Source organism: Ostrea edulis, chromosome 2, assembly GCF_947568905.1.
Source record: "Ostrea edulis chromosome 2, xbOstEdul1.1, whole genome shotgun sequence".
Classification (NCBI taxonomy): domain Eukaryota; kingdom Metazoa; phylum Mollusca; class Bivalvia; order Ostreida; family Ostreidae; genus Ostrea; species Ostrea edulis.
Genome location: NC_079165.1, coordinates 36,755,500 through 36,781,045, shown reverse-complemented (window position 1 = coordinate 36,781,045; position 25,546 = coordinate 36,755,500). Strand labels below are relative to the sequence as shown.

The 25,546-nt window shown below is 33.7% G+C and overlaps 2 protein-coding genes across 5 annotated transcripts in view; one reads left to right on the top strand and one right to left on the bottom strand.

The window, feature by feature from the left end:
• Positions 1-258: 258 nt before the first annotated feature.
• LOC125679289 (uncharacterized) overlaps positions 259-25,546 on the bottom strand; it is a 34,966-nt gene continuing 9,678 nt past the window's right edge. Inside the window, exons 1-3 of one of the 3 annotated variants that reach the window (XM_048918401.2) lie at positions 10,529-10,673; positions 9,825-9,943; positions 259-1,647 (exon numbers count right to left, since the gene is read on the bottom strand). In XM_048918401.2, coding sequence (XP_048774358.1) covers positions 911-1,647; positions 9,825-9,943; positions 10,529-10,560 — 888 coding nt within the window. In that variant the 5' untranslated portion in view covers positions 10,561-10,673 and the 3' untranslated portion in view covers positions 259-910. Of the gene's footprint in view, positions 1,648-9,810; positions 9,944-10,528; positions 10,674-25,546 lie in introns of those variants that run through there. The other 2 variants (XM_048918403.2, XM_048918402.2) reach the window with 2 other exon arrangements.
• On the top strand, positions 14,287-23,325 carry LOC125679287 (aldo-keto reductase family 1 member B7-like). 2 transcript variants are annotated; one of them, XM_048918397.2, is made up of 11 exons: positions 14,287-14,412; positions 15,390-15,519; positions 15,726-15,893; positions 17,168-17,284; positions 17,428-17,505; positions 19,443-19,559; positions 19,676-19,782; positions 19,890-19,971; positions 20,188-20,271; positions 22,953-23,035; positions 23,224-23,325. In XM_048918397.2, the coding sequence occupies exons 2-11, from the start codon at positions 15,427-15,429 to the stop codon at positions 23,264-23,266; spliced, it is 972 nt and encodes a 323-aa protein (XP_048774354.2). In that variant the 5' UTR covers positions 14,287-14,412; positions 15,390-15,426; the 3' UTR covers positions 23,267-23,325. The 2 variants fall into 2 exon arrangements, with proteins under 2 accessions (XP_048774354.2, XP_056009877.1); XM_056153902.1 differs by lacking the exon at positions 14,287-14,412 and having other exon boundaries at positions 15,206-15,519.

Sequence of the window (25,546 nt, the reverse complement as noted above, 5' to 3'; positions counted from 1 at the left end):
TACTTGTAATGAAATTTCTTTCATTCAAGGATGATTTGTGCCAAAATATGTTTGTTTGAAATTGGTCATGGGGTTTTTGAGGAATGAAAAGTTTCCAGACAGATGGACAACAGACAAAGTTTACAAGTATTCTAGAAAAGCTTATTTGAGCTCTAAACTCAGATGACCTAGTAATTCTCCTTAATTTTATCAATGGGAAACTCAAAATTCAGATGCTGTGATTCAGTTTTCTATGTGTTATTTTGGAATAACATCTAAAAGTTTGCAAAATAAAGTTTATTAAGAAAAGATACACAAATACATAATTGATTCTGTGGAAAGTTTTCTGTTACAACTGAAGTTTGCTACATGTACCTTTTTCCACCAACAAAGTATCGTTCAGTATTCTCTCCTATTCTTACAAACGTATCCAATTTTTTTTTTCTAGTATCAACATAATATGAATAATCATGTATCTACATGTATATATAACTGGCTATACAATTAAATATACCAGATTAGTAGTGATACTAGATTATTATTATTCATATACTGTACATGTGTACACATATTTATGAAAAACACATTGCCTGAGGCCATCATTATTATTTTTTTTACTTTCCTATATCTCAACTCCTTACTTAATAGAAGGAAAATGTTACTTTTGTGAAACTCAAAATAATACACTAAATCCTTTTTCATAATCTGCCTGGAAACAATGTTATTCTATGCATTAAAATTCATGGCTATATAGACAAGATGACCAACAGCACTGCAATGTTTTTTTCTAAACTGTCATCATTTTCTAAACTAACAAAAATGAAGCAAATTTTTTTAACAAGATAGATTTCAATAATTCGGTTATGCTACAACAAACACTTCTTAATGTATGGCCTAATATGAACATTTGTGGTATTTTTAATTACATGAACTAATTAAAAAATGAAATTACACATTGAAATAAACAGTCCTTATCCTTATCAATGTGACATTTCAATTGATAGCATTCTCCTACATCTTCCCATATATAAACTACAAGTTCATCCCCCTCTAAACACTCTCCTAGATAATGTGACTGAATTTTGCTGATTCCCTTCCTTAGGTTTTCCTCAAAGTTGGGCAGGGAACCAGTTCGGGCTGCATTATGGGCACCATCCTTGGCATATCTGACATAGGCACTCCATGTGGTATGGTTATTCATGTCTGTATCACTCCAAGCTACTTTCACATGGTAGACACTTGTATTCTCTGCCCGAGGAAATTTTTCCAGTTTATAGGACTGGAATTGTTTTGCTGACTCTGCATATTTCATTTTCCACCAGTCTGGTAGTGGCTTTGGTCGTCTGCTTTTGGGATCTATGCTGACAACTTGATTGATGTTGCTGATTAGGAGGTCACTATTTTCTGTCTTCAACAAAGAGTGTGAATTAAAGGAAGTGTTTCCAATATAGCCTCCCTTGATGGTGGTCAGTAGTGTATTTTTAGGGACATCAGGGTCATAAAGGGCCTTTGTGAAACAGACCTCTGATGTCACAAGGAATGTTAAGCAATCACTGGTCAGTTTTTCAAAATCCCTGAAAGTCTTGCCTGTTTCATCTAATCGGTAATGGTGAGCAAACATCCTGCCAGACACCACAAGGTTCATCATGTTCCATATTTTTGGCTGTCCTGAAAAATGTGCATATGAATAGTTTAATGTAAATATATAAACAGATGTTGAAATAAGAATGCAAAAAGTGTGTTGACCTCAATGCCCATCTGTCCACCTGAGAATGAAAAGTAGTCAGGAGAATTGATAAATTTGAATAGTCAGTCCAATGTGCTGAGAGAAAAAAAATCACAATTGGTTTAAGAAAAAGCAGGACCTTCAACCATGATAGACTACATAAAAAACTATAAACAGAAATGACTTCTGATTTCATTACAAAATTGCTTTGTGAACAAGTTAGGAGGTCTAAATCTTAAGATGCCCAACTTGTACCTAATGGTGTTTTAACAGAGGGTCTGACATTGTTGATGTTCAATGTAAAAAATTTAAAGACAACAATTAATTGAGAATGATGACTCCGACTTCTCTGATTATGACTCTGATTTTAATAGTCTGTTCTGGATTAATCAAAATAAATTATAATTAAAACATGCATTTCATTAACTTTTAATAGACAAGAAATGTTTTAGAAATATATATGTCCCACCTCTCATGTGGAAATTTTAAAAGGATCAACTTTTCATTAAGAATGTCTGAAGTGATAGTGAAAACTATGGATTATTTACCAGTGAGGATAGCTATAAGTTTGATCTCCCAAGATACTGAGCAAACATTTCCAAATAACCTGTCATTCAAATCATGACATTTGACATTGTTATCTGAAAACCAATGGAGTCCATCTACTCTTAAACCAGGGTACAAAGTTTAATGTCTGTCATGGAAATGGTTCTCAAGATATTGAGCAGACAATATTTTATAATGTCCAGTTTGACATTTAACCTTGTGACTTAAAAAACAATTGGCATCATCTACTCTCCAAGAGGAACCCCTGTACCAAGTTTGGCAACTGTCAAACAAATAGTTCTCTAGAAATTGAGTGGATAATATATCTTATGTCCAGAGAAATTTGACCATTGATCTTTGACCACAAAATCATCAGAAAGAGTCATCTACTCCTTATATAGAACTAGTGAACCAAGTTTAATGTCTGTCAAGCAAAGGGTTCTCAAGATATTGTGAAGACAATATCTTACTATGTCCAGTTTGACCTTGACCTTTGACATTGTTGCTAAAAATCAATGGGGGTTATCTACTTCTTACGAGAAATATGTGTGCCAATTTTTAAGTCTGTTTATCATATAGTTCTCATGATATTGAGTGGACAATATCTTATGTCCTGTTTGACCCTTGACCTTGTGATCTCAAAACCAATACTGAACATCAACTCCTTTAGGTAGAACCAGTGTACCAAGTTTGATGTCTGTCAAGTGAAGCATTTTCAAGATGTTGAGCTCAAAATATCTTATTTATAAAGTCCAGTTTAACCCTTGACCTTTGACCTGAAAATCAATAGGGGTCATCTATTCTACTCTATAGGGCCAATCACTGTTGACAACTGTCATGCAAAGAATTCTTTAGATATTTAGTGGACAAGACTTGGTCTACAGACTGACCCTTGACTTTGTCACCTAAAATCAATAAAGGTCATCTACTCTCTGGGAACAATCACTGTACCAAGTTTGACAACTGTTAAGCAAAGGATTCATTAGATATTGAGTAAACAAGAATTGGTCTGCAAACTGACAGACCACCCAACCGACAGGTGCAAAATAATAAGCCCCTTCTTTTTCATAGGAGGTATAAAAGTTAAGTAACATCTTTGATTTATTATGACAAGAAAGGGCTTAAGTATACAATGTACATGTATAGTAGCATAGCATCATCTATTCAGATGATAAGAAAACAAGAGTTATCTCTCTTTAGTATATGTACATTTCAATTAATTTATGTACATGTATCATCTTCTCTAGCTGCTTCAACAAAGTTTGTCCACTTAGAAACACTGTCAACTTGTTCCAGGTATGAATCAATAAAGATATCTAACATACCCTATTTTATTACAACTGTTTTCACCCGAAGTATTTACTTTTAAATCATTACCAATACAAACAACTGCACCTGTCACTCCACCATCTGTAGTGCATAATCCAAAGACAGTCGCACGACCATTTAAGACATCAACAAATATAGATACTGAGTAACAACATCAATCTGCTTGATACTGCACAAACTCATGTAAAATGGTTCATTTGGTGCTTATAACCTGCCATCTATGTTGGACAATTAAGTTTTTTATTTCTTGACTCCATGATTACTACACATATTTTCTTTTTAGTTCTTATAAGTTTATTGTTATTTCGGATTTCCAATATTTCCGAATTTTTGGCCTGAGCATCACTGAAGGGACATTATTTGTCGAAATGTGCATCTGGTGCATCAAAACTTGTACCGTACAAGTTTTACATATTGAAGTAGTACACATGCCCAGTTCAATACATCATCAACAAACGTACCAGTAGTTAGGGTGTTACCTCATATTCAAAGTTGAGAACATCAATAAATTCAGCTGCATAAAAATTATGCTTAATGGAAGAAAAATACACAAGTGACAGCTAGGTCTTACAGTTTTTAATCTTGGTGTCATAAAAAGAGTACAAGTATCAAGGTTTACAGGAAAATAAGAAGTTAAACATGTACCTAAATTTTTATATCTAAAACCTATTCAAAAAATTTAAACCCATGGGCCACAGAGCCAATTAACCTATGGAGTCAAACTTAAATCTACAATATATGATGATCATTTTTGATACAGAACCTTTTGGTTCATGAGACAATGATGTTAACACTATCACTATTTTTTCTATTATTATATTTTTCCAATGTAAGATTTGTAACTTCTATCATGACACAACCCTCACAACAGGTCATGGTTTGAGCAAAACTGAATTCAAAATATCACAACGGAAGATGATTGCTTATCAATTTTATAAATTGTAGTCTTGTGATTCTTGGAAAGACTTTCATTTTCCCTATACATGTATACTGCCACTGTGACTCAACTCTGGTCATTGTTTGAAACTAAATCCACTCTATAGTCTATACTCTTGTATACTACATGCAATTTTACTAATTGTATCCTTGTGGTTCTTTAAAAGAATAGTATCAGTCTTCTTCCTATTTTTCAATTATAAACTTTACCCTTTGCTGTGGCCAGATCTTCTTCCTATTTTTCAGTTCTAAAATTTACCCCTTGCTGTGGCCAGATCAAGTACCCTATAAGCAGAATATTTAGCAAGGATCCAATTTTGTCATTTCTTGCAAGGTTGTTGGGATTGCTACATGTAAATTCATAACATGCAAACAATTTATACCATTTATGGGGAAAAGTTACCAGTATCTTCTTGGCCAGGGATGAAAATTTACTGAAATTTTTAGGGGCCAAATCGCCCCAAAGTCTATAATTTTAGACACCCACATTAAGAACAATTAGCCCACATACAAATCACCAATTTTTTAATTTCATATGTCACATCAATGAATAAACATATGTAAATATCTTGTTCTGTAATATAAATCCCCTGGATACCACCAATTTATGCTCTGAACTAACCAGTGCACAACATTTAATTTTATAACAACATTCTTGACTATAGACACTTCTTATGCATTTGCTTTAATAGTTCTGTATATAAAACAGCATTTTGAAAGAAATGTTAAAATAGTTCAGAAATATTATAGAGTACCTATATCTTAAAACTTTGTTATCCATTTGCTAAAAATGTATTTGTCATGAAAAAATCACAAACTAAATGATAAATTTTCCTTGTGAAAACAGTTAAAATTTGCGCCATCTTGGATATGAAAGGTGTAGGTCATAATTAGTGCATGCATAATAGTCTAGTCCTAAAGATGCAAATAGTTAACAGCAGCGTCTGATTTACTTTACTTAAATATGACTCGGAACTAAACATTTGGGGAAATTTTGCAATCACCAAGTGGGCAATCAGAATTAAATATTTAGGGACCCACAGAGACTTTTTAGATGCATTGGCGAGTGGGTGAGCGCTCATTCGCACCTTTTGTAACCTGACCAATATTTTACATCCTAGCTAAGCAGTAAGCATAGTAATCAAAGTTGTCAAAGACAAGTGTCTATATTCAAAGACTGCACATTCTTTAGTGAAATTTGTTCAAATACTGTCCATATTATAAAATTGTACAGTTTGTACTCTAATTATATAGCATCTTTCAAAGCATTCATGTAAATATTCTCATTGTTTCCAAGCTTGAACAATGTACAACATCATCAGGATTACTGTTACACAATTCTTGACTATGATTTTCTTTCACAAAGTTAACCTCTTGCTAAAATAATTTAAAATAATCATTTCTATAGTAACTTTAATCAACACTATTTGAGGATGCTTGCAAATCAATTCAACAAAATATATAGCTTTATGGTGCTCGAGATTTAAAGAAAAAAATCAATGTATGCACCCAGGGGTGCATGAGCCATGTTGCATGGGATACATTGTAAAGTCAGGAATGATGTGGTATATCTATAATTCTGAAGAACTAATTTCAGTTTTAAACTTTTCGAGTTACTGTCCAGAAACCATATTTGTCTGAAGTTTTCAATCTATTTTTGGTCACTGTGACCTTGACCTCTGACCTTTTTTCTCCAAAATCAATAGAGGCCTTGCTTTGCTGGTATCCAACAATATATCCAAGTTTCAATTGATTCAAATTAAAAATTTTCGAGTTATCCTCCGGAAACCAAATTATTTTGGAATTTTAAATCTATTTTCGGTCACTGTGACCTTGACCTTTGACCTCTTTTCTCCAAAATCAATAAGGGTCTTCCTTACCTGGTACATAACAATATCTTTAAGTATCATTTGATTCGGATTTAAACTTTTTAAGTTATCATCCGAAAACCAAATATTTCTGAAATTTTCATTCTATATTCGGTCAGTGACCTTGACCTTTGACCTCTTTTCTCCAAAATCAATAGAGGTCTTCCTTACCTTGTACCCAACAATACATCAAAGTTTCATTTGATTAGATTGTAAACTTTTCGAGTTATCATCCAGAAACCAATTGTTGACGCCCAACCGCCCACCCACCCACCCGCCCGCCTGCATCACCAAACCAATAGCCGAGTTCAACTTTGTTGCAACTCGGCTAAAAATCCTATGTATTTCCACATGTACATGTGTATACAAGTTATAATTATATCTCTACTGTGGTCTGTGCCCTGGCCAATACATAGGATTTTTAGCTGAGTTGCAACGAAGTTGAACTCGGCTATTGGTATGTGTCATACACAAGAATTTTCACGATACACTGGATATGTAATATTCCAGGTGTATAGGAGTTTTCAAGCAAGTTTTGACTTCTCAGATTCAAACATCAGGTTTTTTTTAATAGGTCTTGATATCAAAGGCCTGGGCCTTTCCAACTGAGAAACACGAGGCCCATGGGCCACATTGCTCACCTGGGTCACTTTGGCAAATATTTAAAGATTTTCTTTATATATTCGCATGTAAAACTTTGATCCCTATTGTGGCCCAACTTACCCCCAGGGGCCATGATTTTTACAAACTTGAATCTGCACTGTGTCAGGACACTTTCATGTAAATGTAAACTTCTATGGCCCAATGGCTCTTGAGAAGAAGATTTTTAAAGATTTTCTCCATATACTTGTATGTAAAACTTTGATCCCCTATTGTGGCTCCATCCTACCCCCGGGGGTCATGATTTTAACAAACTTGATTCTCCACTATAACAGGAAGCTTTCATGTAAATTTCAGCATTTTTGGGATTATCTCCCCTTTGAAGGGGACATGGCCCTTCATTTTAACAAACTTGAAAGCCCTTCACCTAAGGATGCTTTGTGCCAACTTTGGTTGAAATTGTCCCCTTGGTTCTGAAGAAGAAGTCAAAAATGTTAAAAATTTACAGACAGATGGATGGACAGACAGCCGGACAGACAACAGACGATCAGAAAAGCTCAGGTGAGCTAAAAATAGTGACATTTGTTGAAATTGGGAAAAGTATATACAGTGTGTCGGAATAAACAGTGTAAAACAATAAAAATATGAATAAGTGATATATAGATATGTATATGTTTATTTTTTCCCAGTGATATCGTGTATATATCTTATGTATATATTTTATATTAGCTATTTTTCTGTTCTCTCATTTATCTGTCTGTGAATGTTTTATACAGGACCACAATGTAAACTATACCAATGATCACTGATGCAAACCAACAGTCATTAACTGAATTGATGCTAGATGGCCGCGTGCAAAAATAACAGACATGTCTTATCTGAATTAATGCTAGATGGCGCGCAAGTCTATATGTGTATATATAACTGATTTGGTTAATAAATACTATTCTATCCTATAAAAATTACGTTGATAAACTAATGCGCCTTCTAGCATTGATTCAGATCATGTCTGTCATTTTTTGCACATCATCTAGCATCAGTTTAGTTAATGACTGTTGTTTTTGCATCAGTGATCATTGGTTTTGCAAGGGGAAAATCAATTGATCGTTTGCATCAGCGTCTTTCTTTTTTTACCCTTTCTGCTCCCATAGATATGAATTCAGGATTGCACACTGGTGTCAGATTAGGCAGTTTTCACTGTATAACCCCTGTAACTAAGCATTAAATCTCATTTAAGTGATCTTGAATCACCTTCACATTACTAATTAGAAAATTTTGTGCCAAGTATGCTTAAATCCGGGCAAGAAATTTTTAAGCAGTTGGTGACTACTATAGCAGATAAATTTTTTATTAGAATAGTTAAACAATAGTTCAAAGTTTAACAAGCTTATTTTGAAGCATTTCATTTTAAAACTTGTATATTTACAGTGATTTTTCTACATTTTTACAAGAGTCATGTGGCTTTCAAATTGGGGAAAATTGTTGACATTTCAGTCAAATTGGAAAAAATCAATTTTATCGTAAATAAGTTTTAAAATCATATCAAGCATTATATTATCTTTATTTTACACATCTAGTTTTCTTTAACCTTCTAAAATTTTCAACTATTCTATACAAATCATCATTCCCATAACTCTTTGTTAAGTCTTATGTATATAATTCACATCAAATGTTTATTTTTTTCAAATACGTTTTCCTTTCATAATTCTATTATTGGGAAAAATGCAAGCTAAATACTGATCATTTCCATTAATGGAACTCTTCAAATTAAAGGCGCGTAAAGTCGTGCTACCGGGACAACATAATGTAAACACATTATTTAGGCATACGTAATGTACATTATGGTATCGAATACATATTATAACCGACTGCAAACCACAACACTGATTAAAATTCTAAAGTCAAAGTTAGGAATTGATTATTCTTACAAAAAAACAGACAGACTTATTTAACTATGTGAGGGAGAGAAGGTACTAAATTTGCCAAATCTGACCGATATAAAGCATCAATCGCAAGAAGAACTGTGAAGGGAAAAACCTATATGCACATCCAACACAAGAACTTTTCTTGTAATTAATGGGATTAATATGTTTTTAAAGTTATTCTGTCAGACTATGAAGACATTCTATTTTATCATACAATTAGGACAGGTTCATATGGCATATACACATACACCCTACTGTCTTAATTTACTGGCCCACAGTGAAATTTACTGGCCCCCCCAAATTTGCATAGTACATGTTTATCACATACATTATGGAATGCATTGTAAAATTGTACAATTAATTTACTGAAACTATGGTTATTACTCATATTCATATCCACCCTAAGACATCCTTTCTGTCCATATCAGAAGAACAACACCATACACGGTATTCTCTCTCTCTTTCGATTTCTCTCTTCACCCGCAAACAATACTACAAATTCACGTATTTTTCACAAACATGAAAACAGCCAGAGTGCACCTTAGGGAGTAGCCTTCTCTACCAATATCAAATGCAAACAATTGCTTAATTCTATATTAAACTATAGAAATTGCATAAAATCTTCGGACCACTGAGTTTTCGTGAAGACTGTATGTCCCAGTAATCTCGCACTTGCTCACGAGACTAGTGCATTTTCTTACCAATGACACACAAGAGTCATCAAAGCATGATAACTCTAACAAGCTGGTAATGAGAAGTATTGGGAAAAAATTGACAATTTTTTGGAGGGGAAAGGGTCGAAATTCCGACCCAAAGTGGGCCTTAAAAAATCACTGATTTATCAAATAAAATTATGAGATTGTTCTTTTTTTCCTAACAAATATTGACTGCATTCACATACATGTAAATTCATACCATAAACGTCATAGTCTGCTATTGTTGGCCCAGGATGACTGACTGTAGCTTCCACCACTGTCTCATCAACTGAGACAAGTTTGAATCCACAAGTCTTAAAAAAATGGCGAGATATCCTCCTAATCAATAGAAAGTATCATTTTCAAATTGCTTGTGAATATCTAGTTTGAACAATATTTATTTCATAGTCAACATTTTACCAAATATATGTACATTTGTATGTATAATGAGATTGGAAAACAGGTCCAAAGGCTTTTATTAATCCTGCTCTTGAAAATTTTCAATGAATTATTTTTTTCCCTCTGTGAATTGATTTAAACCAATTCATCAACTAGACAGAAGATTCAGTATGATAAAGACCCCCCCCCCCTCCCCTTCGGACTTCCATTTAGATATCGTAAATATTACCCAACTTCAAGTGTCAATATTGATGCATGCACAATGCTGCCCGAGGCTATTCGGAACAAATTAACAAAGAGTGGTAGTAAAGATCAAATCAGTTTCCATATAGGCCTAAATTGTATCAACGGGAATTCACAAAACAACAGACTTAATAATTTAATCAAATTATTTTTAACGTTATACTAATTTCTGTGGAAACGAGAGGGTAATACATAACTCATCAGCTTATGTTATTGAAGTACCCTGGCCCCGTCGTTTCCAAAGAAATTAACGTCAGACAACAGTAGAGTGAAGATCCATACTTGTAACCCGGATTCCGTGCAACTGCTGCCATTCTTCTACCTAGGTATTTTAATGTGAATGATAGTTCTAAATTCTGACATATACACAAAACTTATACATCATCGTCCGCGTCTGGTTCTGCACAACAAACTGTATTATGAGCCCGACTTAATTTCTCCCCCACGAGCCCGACTTTGCTATGAAGAATACACTTACAAGGGTATGGAGCGCCAAATTAACATAAATTCAAATAATTGAAGATATCTTTAATTATTTGAAGATATTATCAATTCATTTGATGCGCGCAACAATTTTTAAAATTAAAGATGATTAATGATATCTTGAATTATTGTGCGCATTAATTGAATTGATGATAGCATTAATTCTTCAGCTGAATTGAAGCGCGCTTTAATTGAATTAACGATCTCTTCAACTTCAAATGAATTCATGATATCAACAATTGTGTAATGAAACTTTCATAGATGACTTTTGATTAAAACGATCTCCCCCAAGCTTAAAAGTTTCACATCAACTAATATACACTTTTAAATCAATTAAATGCTTAATACACTGAATATACGGATTTTTGCTTACAAGTGTTCCCGTTTATCTGTGTTGTGTTAGTACTATGTACATATTTACAATTTGATCAAATAAAGGCGAGTGTCCTTGTAACATACCACTGGTGATTCATAATTTTGGGTTGAAATGATATCAAAATAACTGAAAGTTACTGAGCATAATTAAATTGTTGAATTATCTATTTGTGGATTGCACAATATTTAAAAGTAACCCAACAAGAAGACGATATGGGGCAACAAAAAGTTGGAGGAGACGACAACCTAGAATACATCGATTTCTCTGTGAATTCTGAATGTTTTCAAACTGTGACTCCTCCGCCCATCAATTCCTACCGGTCTATACATATAGTCTTATTGAAGACCGGTCTATACATATAGTGTTATTGAAGACCGGTCTATACTGTACATATAGTGTTATTAAAGACCGGTCTATACATATAGTGTTATTAAAGACCGGTCTATACATCTAGTGTTATTGAAGACCGGTCTATACATATAGTGTTATTGAAGACCGGTCTATACATATAGTGTTATTGAAGACCGGTCTATACTGTACATATAGTGTTATTGAAGACCGGTCTATACATATAGTGTTGTTGAAGACCGGTCTATACTGTACATATAGTGTTATTGAAGACCGGTCTATACATATAGTGTTATTGAAGACCGGTCTATACATATAGTGTTGTTGAAGACCGGTCTATACATATAGTGTTATTGAAGACCGGTCTATACATATAGTGTTATTGAAGACCGGTCTATACATATAGTGTTATTGAAGACCGGTCTATACATATAGTGTTGTTGAAGATCGGTCTATACATATAGTGTTATTGAAGACCGGTCTATACATATAGTGTTATTGAAGACCGGTCTATACATATAGTGTTGTTGAAGACCGGTCTATACATATAGTGTTATTGAAGACCGGTCTATACATATAGTGTTATTGAAGACCGGTCTATACATATAGTGTTATTGAAGACCAAATATCAGTGGCGCTTTTCATCAACTATGTATCATCATACAAATAAAGCATGTGTGAGTTTACACGACAATGATCAAGATTTGTTATCAAATCCTAAACAATTCATTAATATACTAGACTAGTTCTGAATACGGTGTATATGTATCTGGGCAAAGAGTTCAGAGTAAACTACATAGAATGTACATGTAGATTGTTAAATTGGACACTACAGTGATATTTGTAAAGGCTATTCATTTTTAATTCAACCTAAAGTTGTACGTAGAGGGTTTTGTTTTTTCTCGGTTGATGCCACGGTAAACCCCCACCCACCCCCCACCCCCACCCCAAAAAAATCCATCAAGACCATATTGTAATTTTATATGCAGATTGGTAAGAAAAGTGTATATTCGTTGTGGAAATATTTGAAGTGATAAAACAAGAAAATTTAATTCCTTATGTGAAATATAATGGATAAATGCACAGTTTCTGAAACTACATGTATACATGGATTGAAAAGACATTTTATGCAATAAGTAAATCTGAAGCTATTAAAGGTATGCTGAGCCTTATTCGCAATATACATACAGTGTACGTGATTTTACAAATGCTATTTTACACAAGTTTTGAAACGCGAAAAATGTTGAGTTTAATATATACAAAGTTGGCTTTCATAGAGGTCAGATGACATTGTACCAGAGACATACATGTATCTAGCATTTTGTTATATATGTCTCTGGTTGTACAGACGTGTTAACATCACATTTTTACATTCACTGTGCATGTGTATTCTGCTTAATTCCTACTGAAATCCATTGCTTGTTATTTGCAACTTCAAGTCAATAATAACTTATTTCTGGTTGAGATCCACCTCTTCTTTTTCGATGTAATTGCCCTCTAGTGTGATGCACTTAGATCAACGGTGTTCAAGTGCCATCAGCCCAGATCTGAAAAAGTCAGATCCTTTCCATTCACCCACTCCTCAACTGCCGTCACGATTTCTTCGTCAGACCGGAAATAATGTCCACGGATATCCTTTTCGAAAATAGGAAGAAGTTTTAAGTCGCTAGGAGCTAGGTCAGGCGAATAGGCAAGATTTATTAATTCATACTCGTTTCGCTCTACAGCATCCATTGCAACTTTGCAAGTGTGGACTCTTGCGTAGTCCTGTTGCAGCAAAACACCCTCAGAGAGTTTACCTCGTCGTTTTTCATGGATGGCGGTTCTCAGCTGGTCTAGCAAGTTTGCATAGTACACTCCAGTTATTGTACTTCTCTTGGGTAAAAAGTCCAACATAATAACGCCTTTTGCGTCACAAAATACTGTGGTCATCACCTTGCCAGCAGATGGTTGCGTCTTGAACTTTTTTGGCCTCGGGGGCCCAGGCCCTACCCACTGACAACTCTGAGCTTTATTCTCTGGCTCATAATAATGATTCCAAGTCTCATCTACAGTCACCAGACGCAAAAGAAAATAATCTTTTGACCTACATGTAAAACGCTTCAACAAGGCGCTGCATACTGATGCTCTGGTTGTCATTTGCTCATTGCTAAGGGATTTGGAGACCCAGTGGGCTGCTAACTTGCGCATACCTAAACGACCATGCAAGATTGTTGAATGTGAAATGCCTAATGCCTGCGCTAATTCTTCCACCTGAATTCGCCTATCAGAGTATACCAGATCCCGAACTTTCTTACACATTTCTTCGTCGGTGGCATCCAATGGGCGTCCAGACTTGGCTTCATCTTCTAAAGACATTCTAACGCGTTTGAACTCCCCTACCTAGAATTTAACATGCGCATAAGATGGTGCAGAAGACCCATAAACATTGGCTAACTCGCCGTGTATTTCCTTGCCTTTTAAATACAAGTACCGAATTATAGCCTGGTACTCAACTTTAAATGAAAAGCATGCCTTTGCATCACTAGCCATGTTTGACATTCAATATCTTATTAAAGAATGACTCGATACGCGTGCAACTTTGTACCTAGGTATACAACATGTATTGAAACAAAGCATGAAAATCGTGACCACCGCGGTCAATTGGAAATGGGATAGGCTGGTTACTTATTGACTCGCCCTCGTATGAAGGCACGTTCTATTTCAATCTAGTTAGATGCAGTCTTTAGTACATATGCAATGCCTGCCCGCGTGTGTTCAAAAATGCATATTCACGAACTTAATTCGCGTCGCGGCATTGTTGAAGTTGTTGGGAAATATGTTTTCTGGTGTATTCTTACCATTTTAATTGAATTTAGGATAACAGAGACCACATACCTATATCATAAGATAGTTTATTTTATGAGTTTAGAGTTTCTTCAAATATGGAAATCATTATTAACTATGGATACAAGTCAAGGTCAGGAAATTTTCAGCTGTTAATTATTTTAACTAACTTGTAAACAAGTCAATAACATCTATATTTCACGTAAATGAAAGTATTTATATTTTAGAAAATACTGAATAATATTTTTCTGCAATGTTTTAACTTTCGTGTCCCGTTTAACAAACCAAACATTTAAGTGTTGACTGTTGACACATGTTTGTTTGTACATGTATGTTTGTTATACGTCCCTTCAGGAGGTCGTAGACACGGGACCCTTGTAAGGTCATATCAACAGACCAGCGCCTCTCACTTCTACATGCCGAGCACAATCACTGCTGGCCAATATTTACGTCTTGGGTTTTGACGCGCACGAGGCTCGAACTCACGACTTCTCACGTTCGTTTAAAAAACGAAAAATTAAACAAAAAACATAAATAAACATCTTACAACCAAACAGTCCACACTACATAAACATATGTTATCAACACATGGAAAGCATGCACATTGAATCGCATGTCCTGAATTGCGACAGCGTCTGAATCATATTTCTAGAAAGCACTAAATTTTCATTTGACACAAAGTTACTACAAAATATCTAGATACATTGTATAAGGAATGCATGTCTCCTGTTTGTGGAGGATGTGAAATCCCCTTGATTACAACAAAACACAAAACTAAATGTACTAAACTAAACCAAAAAAAAAAAATCATCTGAAAGAACAAATGATATACATTTAATTTCAGAAAAACGATTAATGATAATCGTTTTACATTACCCTCCACTTCTCAGATTTACGAAGTATTATAATACGAATTACGGCTCTATCGATCGCCTTATCTTATTTTCAACGGATGAATCGGAAATTTAATCTCTCCTCTTCATTTTATCTGTAAACATCGAAGCTAACCTTTGCCCAGGAAAAGTACACGCGTGTAATGTTCATATTCGTGCGACCTTGATAGCGGATCTTAATCTTTTGACCACCCTTATCATATCTTCTGACCGTCAGGTAACAAAGCGTCGAGTGGTGCAGCTAGCAGAATATCATGGCGGCTGAAAAAGTTCCAAATATTCCACTGCCTGGGACTCGCGGATATCCCAAGATAGGGCTAGGGACGTTCACTATCTTTGAAAAAACGGTAACTTTCCATAGACACGCGTCATGTTTAGCCTATTTTCTGGTTGTTTTGGACTGAGAAATTTTAACTTTAACTTAATTTTAACTTTAGAGCATGTGCATTATATGTACAATGTATATATAGGAATGTTATGTAGTATTGGTAACACCATGTGTAACATTGTATGCATGCATGTATCAGAATATCAGATTTCATGAAAATTTCAGGGAAGCAACGACGAAGTGAAGGCTGCTGTAAGGTACGCCATTGACTGTGGTTACAGGAGCATAGACTGCGCTTTTGCATACCAGAACGAAACTTCAGTTGGCCAAGCAGTAAATGAGAAGATCAATGAAGGCGTTGTAAAAAGGGAAGACTTGTTTATCACAACTAAGGTATTTCTCAAATCTGTCAGTGTAGATCGGTTAAAAAATTCATTTTCTAGGTAGTAATAAATTGTCAAAGATTCTTCACAAGCAAAATAAAAACCTTTAATTCCCAGCCTTCTATTTCTTAAATCGTGTGTGTGTGTGCAATCTGATTAAAATACAGATCTCTCAAACAGCGCACAGCGCGCGTCTGTGCTGTGCGCTATTTGAGAGATCTGTATTTTAATCAGATTGGTGTGTGTGTGTGTGTGTGTGTGTGTGTGTATAGGGGAGGGGACAAGCGTCCATCCTTTGCTACATGGGTTCAAATCATTTCTTTCAAGGTTTAAATTTTCTGATTCACTACTACTTTACTACTATCAAAGACAGTGGGTGGGGGGTGGAGGGCAGTCGTCTAATATATCCTTATTTGAATATGAAAATGACAGATAATGATCATTGTAAAACAAAAAAGTCCCCCCCCCCTTCCGTTCTACTAGCCTGTGTCTGCCATATCTCAGGGAGAAATGTCTAGACTATTTGTATCATGGAGATCCCAACTATTTTCTATGTGATAAACCTTTCGAAGCTCCAGTATGTGTTAATTTCCCCCACAACTTACAACTGGGGGGGGGGGGGGGTGTGTGTGTAAAATTTTGAAATTAAAATGGATTTTAATTTCTATGAGGCAGTACTTTTGTTATGTCGATTTTATATTATCACTTTGCTCACATATGAATAGAAGGAACCACTGTCTAGTGTGTGGGGTATGTGAGGTTATGCAAATGATCACGGTTTCCATTGTAGTTACATGTAATCACCTAGCATATCCAACAAACCAGAGAGCGATTCCGTATATAATCTAGGGGGGATGCTTGAATTGACTCAAAAACATCCAACCTAAACATTTTTCCTTATATTCATATTTTGTATGAGTTACCTTATACCTTTTGTAAATGTATGTATATATAGGTTTTAATGACACATTGTCCGTTCAAAAGTCAGTACTTATATCGAGCAATAAAAGTATTGAAATAACAATGTTTAGCAGCTACAGTGTATTAGTTAGATTTTAAAATTACTGACAAAACAATGGTATATATGTCAATATATTAGGTAGGACATGTATTTGTAAACGATGATGATAAGGAACAGTGACCTATAAAAAATAGCGTGAAAGTCAGAACAGGGCAAAAATACTAGAGGTGGGGTCAGCTGCCTAGGAGGAGTAATCATCCCCTGTTAATGAAATGTTTATAATATACATGTATAAATTTTGCATTGTACATTCCTCTTTACAGCTCTGGGATACGCACCACAACCCCGCAAATATTCGAGAAAACTTCCTCAAATCTCTCAGGAGTTTGAACTGTGGATATGTAGATCTCTATCTCATACACTGGCCCTTCGGTTTCGAGGTAAAGAAAACAACCCCTTATATATTTGAATTCCACCAATAACAAAGCATATATTATATGCACCTAATCCAACAATAATCAGATATGTGAAGGTGTGTTGCATGCACACAATAGACTTCAGTTTTTTTATGGATGTTATCTAGGATGGCGATGTTTGCTTTCCAAGGGGAGACGATGGAAAAGTGAAGTTTTCTGATCATGACTATATGGACGTCTGGAAGGTGAAGTATATTTATATACAAGATGCAGAGTGTGTTTTTTGTTTTGCAATCATAGGCCACATAAGGCATGCCCAAGTGAACAACTCTCTTAATCCGCGATTAATGTTTATGTGTCTAGACTTGATTTTTATCTTCATGCCAGTATGCATTTTTTCTCTCAATTATAAAACAATATTACGAGCATTACATGTGTCTGATATTTGCTTAGATGTAGCTGCTGCAGTGGTTAGATAGAGGTACAAACGATTATTTTTTTTTGGTTAACTAATGCAGGCTTTGATATAAAATAAGAAGAGGGCCGGTGGACAGATTTAATGTAATAATTGTAATTAGTTCTGTTTTGCTGTTGCTTTATCACAAAACCAGGAAAAAAAAATCACAATTTTGAAAATTCAGACAGACAATTTTGTATACCTTATTTAGTTTAGGCACAATCATTAAATGAGTTACTAATTAAAATTTTCTGTTGTATCAAACACACTCTATTTGCAAATGTTGGACTGCTCCATTGTTTCTGTATAATGGAATTTCCAATTTCAGCAAATGTTTTCATCACCATCCTTTAATATGGTGATAGATATTCCCTTTATCCTGACAGGGCAGGCCTTCATAGCATGGGAGCTTGTCACTTTTGCAATGAGTATTGAAACTTAATCATGAAATCAAGAAAGAAATATTTATAATACATCATATCCGTTTTAATCTATATGTACATTGTTCATTCTACGTAAAGTATAGATAAATGAACACTAAAATACAAATCTAAAATCCTTAGTTTATTGGCTATTATCATTATGCTAGCAAACATTTCACTGTGTTTATTTTGATTTTTTTTTTAAATGTCATTTATCATGCTTTGGAAATTAAGCAAGTAACACTAAATACGTGCTATCTGCACATTGAAAACATTAAGACCACATGTGCGCTGCTTTTAAAATCAAATTCATTATAATGACAACACTTTTATAATATGTAAATTCATATCAAATTGAATTCTATTGAATACAAAAAATATCAATAAATCAATCATTTCATCCGTATATTTTTTGGTGTCTAGTACATAAGTTGGAAAGGGAAAAGCAAATAATCTTGTCAATAAACTAATCAATAGATTATATCAATAAAATCAATCAGATTGGTAATAATTCATGTTTATTCTAATGTACATATATCATTTTATTTCTACTACTTTGAAAAACTAAAACCAATAATAAATCAATGAAATCAATCATAATTCTGAAGAAGAAAAAATCAATATGCCAATTGTTTCATTAGTTGTGCAATCTGTTTTGGTGTGTGCTAGTACATGCAGATATGAAGGGAAAGAAAATGATTCAATAAACTGATCAATAGATATTCAATAAAATCAATCAGATTGGTGGTAGTTCATGATTATTTTAAAGTTCACATTTACAAAACAACAGAAACATATCATTTATCTGCTATGACTTTGAAAAACTAAAACCAATAATAAATCAATCAATTCAATCAAAATTTTGAATTAAAATTTTTTTTGGTTGAGGCCAAAAACAAATTTAGAGGCCAAATTTGAGACCAGGCCAATTTTAGAGGCCAGGCCAAAATTTGGGATGGAGCATAATTAGAGGCCAAAATTGGGGCCAGACCAATTTTGAGGTCAGGCCAGGCCAATGGGGCCAGGCCAGGTTTTATAGTATGCCTATCTCGTTGGACATTTAGACAGTCATCTGTTGATACGAACACCTAAGTCGTCATTTAATTGCCTTCAATTTACAGCCAGAATAGTCAGTCTTAGCAGGTGCGAGACAACACATTCCCAATGTCGAGAAATATCCACAGGTGTATGAAAATAAGATTTAATGGTGATTTGTTTTTCATTTGAAATGGAGAAATATAAAATTTCATTATGTTTTCTTTCAAAAACCATGTCATTGACATACGCATGTTCTATTTACAAGGGGATGGAAAAGTTGGTTGATGAGGGATTGGTGAAATCGATAGGACTCTCCAATTTTAACAAAAGCCAAATTGAACGTGTCCTTCAAAACTGCAGAATTAAACCTGGCAATTTACAGGTACATCATATCTAATGTAACCATCATGTTTTCTATAGTTAGATAAAAGATCATTTTGTAAGTCTGACATTCAACGATAGAACACATCTTATTTTACCTTGAATATATTTATCCAGATTGAAGTCCATCCCTATATGTCAAACAAGAAACTGATAGACTTTTGTTCAGCAAATGGAATTTCCGTCACCGCTTACGCACCACTTGGAAATCCTAACAGGACATGGTAATATATTAATATTAGGTTTGATAAAGTCAAGGCTTTTTCAACCTGCGATTATTACCAGTATTCAATGATATTTTATGAATCCAATGTTTGTTCCATTGTACTAGGGCTGGTGACACGGATCCGATCGTCTTTGAGGAACCTCTTTTAAAAACTATTGCAGAGAAGAAGAATAAAACAGTTGCACAGGTCAGATAATAGAATTTTATTTTTGAATGTGTACACATGGAAACAATGAATTACTTACCATTTCTACGTAATTTCTGTTGATCCTCACTTTGATCATTTCTTAAAGTGAGTTCTGAAGTGACCTAATGGTACATGTGTATCTATGTCCGTTTTCCGACCCCAAGGAGCAAGACATAAGGAAGATTTGTGTGCTAAACATGAAATATTTCTTTGAAGGTCTGTCTCAGATTTCTGCTTCAGCGAAATATCATTGTCATACCAAAGAGTGTCACTCCACATAGAATCAAAGAAAACTTTGATGTAAGTAAATGCTGTGTTGAATTTATTATGGTGTAGGCCTGTCATATTTTATTCAACTAATTTAAGGTAGTCCATTACACCAAAATGTTATTTAATGGCTCGTTAAATCACCTTGAAGGTAGTAAATGAATTTACCATCGAAAAAATGATACAAGCTCTCAATTACTCTCTATGATTTTTTCCCCCGGAATAATAGAGAAAGATGTTCTGTTTTCAAACAGAGGACTTTAGAGTCCGAATCTCGCTGTGATATATGATGCATGATATGAATATCTAATAAAACGTGTAAGGGACCCAGATAGACGTTCTATGTCATTTAGAAAAAATGATCTATCGGAAATTGTATTTTAAAAAGAGATTGAAATGAAATAGTCAACATTAAGAAATACTGCGATTTTTCAAATTTTAGTTTTAATAAAAGTGCTATGGGCGTCAGAACGAACATTGTAATTACATGTAGACAACTACATTCCCTTGCGATAAACTGGTTTATAAATTAAATAAATTTATAAAGAAAGTAAATTTTCTAATGTAAATGCCTAAAATTAGCAGCAATATGATTAGTTTACTCATTTCTATCAATTTTGAACGGAATGGGTGCATATACTTTTTTCTCTGGTTGTTTCAAATCTATAAAATGGTGATGTTTCTGAAATTTGGTAATTTCATTTCAATTTCTTTTCAAAATACATTTGTCTAATATCTTTTGATTCAAATGACATGTTTCTTGAAGATTTTAGTCATAGATTATTTTTAAAAATCAACAACAACAAAAGGATTTCTTGTTTAAAAACACCTATACACGAGTCTTCTTCCAAAGAATTTTGAATTTTAAAATTTACAAACAAAACACCTTTTTCATCATTCTGGAAAAAATCACAAAACTCATATAAAACAATGTAGAGCTTGTATTACTCTTTCGATGGTGAAGTTATGCTTCACAAGAGACATTAAATAAAATTTTAGCGTAATGAGCCATCTTAAAGTTACACAGTTCATGTTCTTCAAGGAAATGTTCATGCAAAATATATGTGTCTAATAAAGTTTTAAACATTTTAATGTTTAGGCCAGAGAGAAGAAAGTTTAGAAAATGTTTATTGTTGGTTACCAGTAACAGAATGAATACACCGAATATAATGTGTACTGTTGCAAAGGACGATTGTAAACGAAGTTCATTTTTATAGAACTTGAAATATGAAATTGCTCCTGAGCTTTTTGAGCTCAACTGCGCAGGATGCTATAACTAAGTATTTACTGGTTCAATACTGATTCCATTGTTGCAAATGTATTATACATCTATTACTGTACCCTATCCAATTGAAAAAAAAAATGTGTCAATTCAAATTTTGAAAGTTTGGCAGGGACTATATTTTATGGCAAAAGGATTGATTAATCAAAAAGTTCTAAATATGCTTGCTTCTTACAATTTCTGTTTCATGCAATATATTTTCTATTTTTATACCGTTAAATACATTTATGATTTATAATACAAGTAGTTGAGACATGAAACTAGTTCAAATGTAGTAATTTATTAATTTGGTTGATATATTTTTCCAAACAGAAACCGATTCTTACATGTAAGAAAGTATAGATTAATTTACTCGAAGTTTTGTATAAAAATTCAGTATTTTGGCCAATAATCTATAACCCCCACTTTTTCAATTCCATTTTAAATTTGTAAACAACACTTTGAAAAATAAGCGAAATTTTAGAAATTAGCATCATTCCTATAATATCCTTTTCAACTCTCAGCTTTCTGCGTATATCAAGTGCATAAAGGTCATTATTTATTTCCCTTACTACTGGTAGTATTAAACCTTTGTTAGAAGACATGATTGTGCGTCTATTTTTGTAATGATTGATCTGTGTTGCTTATGTTGTGTTGAAACCAACAGGCAAATCAAGTTTAAATGAATAAATCTTGAGTAAATTTTAAGTGCAAAAAGATCATGTTTAAAACACTGAAGCTCAATAACAAAAAATATACTTCCCAAAAATTTCACATTACTACAAATCTCTGGTGCGAACGTCCTTAAGAATGTCAACAACGGGTACATGGTGTGTCAAAGAGCGTTACGAGTTTTAAATTCAATATTTTTTCGGGAATTTTGGCAAATGATTAAAAGACGTACTTTGGTCAGACATACAGAACGAATGCATGTGAAGGTTTGATAAAATAAGCCAAGCATGTGGACCAAACAGCCTTATAAGAAAACTAAATTAGAGAAGCGAAGGATATTTCTATTGAATTAAATGCATCTAAGATTTGGAAATACTTCTTTTTTTAATTTTATTTTTTTTAAACATACATACAGTATATATATATATATATATATATATACATACATTCTGCAAAGAAACTTGTACAAAATGTTTATAAGAAACTATCAAAGGTATATGTATATATTATTTTCTGACTGAGAGAGAGAGAGAGAGAGAGAGAGAGAGAGAGAGAGAGAGAGAGAGATGAATTCAGTCATTATTTAATATATTTTAAAAAGGTACATATATATTGAAATTTATAAAAAAAAAAAAAAAAAATCTAAACAAAAAAACAACAACAAAACAACAACAAACAAACACTCAATGAAATAATTGATTCCAGCGGTTCCAGCAGGTGTCAAACAAATCTTTTTCACCATTTTTATTTGGAAATACTTAATTATATATTTTCTTCTCAGATTCTGGACTTCAAATTGACTGATGATGAAATGAAAAGTATCTGGAGTATGGACAAGGGAAAGCGGTTTTACGCAGAGGATATGTAAGAATATACATGAATGAATGAAGTTATAAAAAAAATATGTTATTGTCGTACAAAAGTATGAAGTTTTAGCAACTATGTTATACGGAAATATGCATTTTTGATGTCATTAACATGGTATATGTTGAAACAATAACAGAAACCAAATATACATTTTTAATAATGCTATTTGTTTTTATTTTCAACAGCGCAAAAGACCACAAGTATTATCCATTCCACGATGAGTACTGACTACATAGCGATGTATTTAACATTCAATTGCACAAAAGAAAATAAACTAATAGTTTATATATGGGTTTTTTTAATGAAAAGGCACATTTATTTATGTGCCATGTACATGTATAAAGGTTCCTGAAATGATATGTAAGGTAGAACGCGTCAATCTAATATGGAAGGTAGAACGCGTCAATCTAATATGCGACCCTTTCAAACGCAGAGTATTTTTATGGGTTTTAGCCAAAACATTGATATTTCAATTTTGTACCGGTGTAGCGGTGATCGCGGTCGCTGGTGCTCAGGGTCGCTCTAAATATAGCGGTAGCCCTGCTGTTCGACGCTCGCATAATTCGACCCATAGGTAATTGTAAACATTTTATATGGTTGTAATCAGCAATTAGTGTGAAGTTTGGTGATGAAAAAAAACCAAAAGACAATAAAACAATTGGTATTATTGAATTATTTTGTTTTAAAAACCAGAAAATGCTTTGGTTCTTAATTCTACATCTGAAATTGTGATCGGCATATGAACTTCATTTATGCACATATTTTAATAAGAAGACGTGCATTTTAACTAATATATTAAATTATATAACTAGTGCAGCTCCTTTAGCAAAAATATCAACAGAAACTTACTAATAATTATTCATTTTACATGCAAGAATCATCGAGATCGGCATCCCACCAATGTCGTCCTGTACTCGAGCGATCGAGTGGCGACTGATTTATATCATTATGATTATGATAACAATACCTTGAAAGTAAGATAGTGGTTTAAAAAGAAAAAGTAAATAATATTGTTTTTATTGTCTATGATTTAATTGCTAGTATGAATAAATGCGAATCATGATCACACTGTACCAGATTAATTCAAAACAAAGTTATGACTCGAATTTCCTCTATTGTGTTTTTTAATATCGAAAAGCCATCAGCTATGTCAATGAAATATTTTTATGTAGGTGTTGAAATGCTTAGGTATTTAGTTTTAATTTTTTGCGCAATTACTTATGAATTATGAATTTAAAGCAGATTTTCGACATAGTTTGTGTTCAGAATAATCCAAGCCCCATGACTAATTTTCATTTGTAATTAAATGAGCACAACTAGCCAATCCAATAAACTTATCATGGTTATGTAACACTAACCTGACTAAGAAGATAGGTGCCTGTTTTTGACCGACTCAGGTTTACATTTCTAGGTAAACATCATATCTATAGATATATCTAGTGTTTTTCAATGATGATATCAGACATTCAGTATTTGAAAAGTGGATAATTTATGTTGAATTAATGTTAAGAATGGAGATGTGGAGTTCATATCCCATTAAAATAATTTACTTCACGTAGTTCAAAACACGAGAAATTAGTTTAAATTCATTTCTTTCCCCATTTTTTCTCTCCCGAATTCTGAAACTACACTTAAATTAGCTATTTCAAATCAAACCGCCACCCATTTTCACCTTGTGCAACATTTACAGACCATACCCTAGTCAGTTTTACAAAATATGAAGCATGTTTTATTACAATATTTTAAAAAGAAGTTATAGTTTCATACAAATCTCTTGGTAGAAAGTTACATACACTTTCTCTTAATGAAAATATGAAATAAAATTAATCATTGACCACACACATTTTTAGAAAATTAGATTTTTCTTATTTATACAAAGGGCAGACAACTCTTCTAAAAAGTCTAAAGTGCAAAAATGTCAGCTTCGAATCATTCACCAGTCATGTGAATTTCATCTGCTTCACTTTCATCATTATTTGACTATAAACATTTATGTTGATCTAAATCCTTCAAAATTGTTCATTATCCTTTCATTATACATGGCATACCTTAATTCAAAATATAAAGAAGTCTACATATCTATGCAGTTGCGGATTTAGAGGGGGTGGGGGTGAGTCCCCTCCCCTAGGTCTTCTTATTTCTGTCTAGAATCTGTCCCATGAGAACAGTTCCAACTCCGCTGTCTTCTAGGACCTGCACCAGTTGTAGGACGTTTTCAGCCACCTTCCTAGGTTGTCCGTCAACGCTAATGTCGTTTCCACCGAGATGAATGAAATCTCGATCAGGGGAATACTGAAGCAGGTTTTGCAGGCAGGTTTGATTTGGCTCCTTTGCTGTCATGCCACCAACTCCAAAATATTTTATTCTCGGGTCTTCTTCCATAGATCTTCCGAGACGCGAGACAAAAGACGATCCAAAGACAGCAGCTTTCATGATGATATTAAACAACTGGACGTCGATACCGTGGCTTTTGTACATACTCGTGAAGCCAGTCCTATCATATTATTG

Bases quoted from the DNA above. Each gene is read 5' to 3' on its own strand.
- LOC125679287 (XM_048918397.2), top strand. From the start codon at position 15,427: ATGGCGGCTGAAAAAGTTCCAAATATTCCACTGCCTGGGACTCGCGGA. The intron at 19,783-19,889 runs GTAATATATTAA...CCATTGTACTAG, and splicing joins GGAAATCCTAACAGGACATG to GGCTGGTGACACGGATCCGA. The intron at 20,272-22,952 runs GTAAGTAAATGC...TTTTCTTCTCAG, and splicing joins GAATCAAAGAAAACTTTGAT to ATTCTGGACTTCAAATTGAC.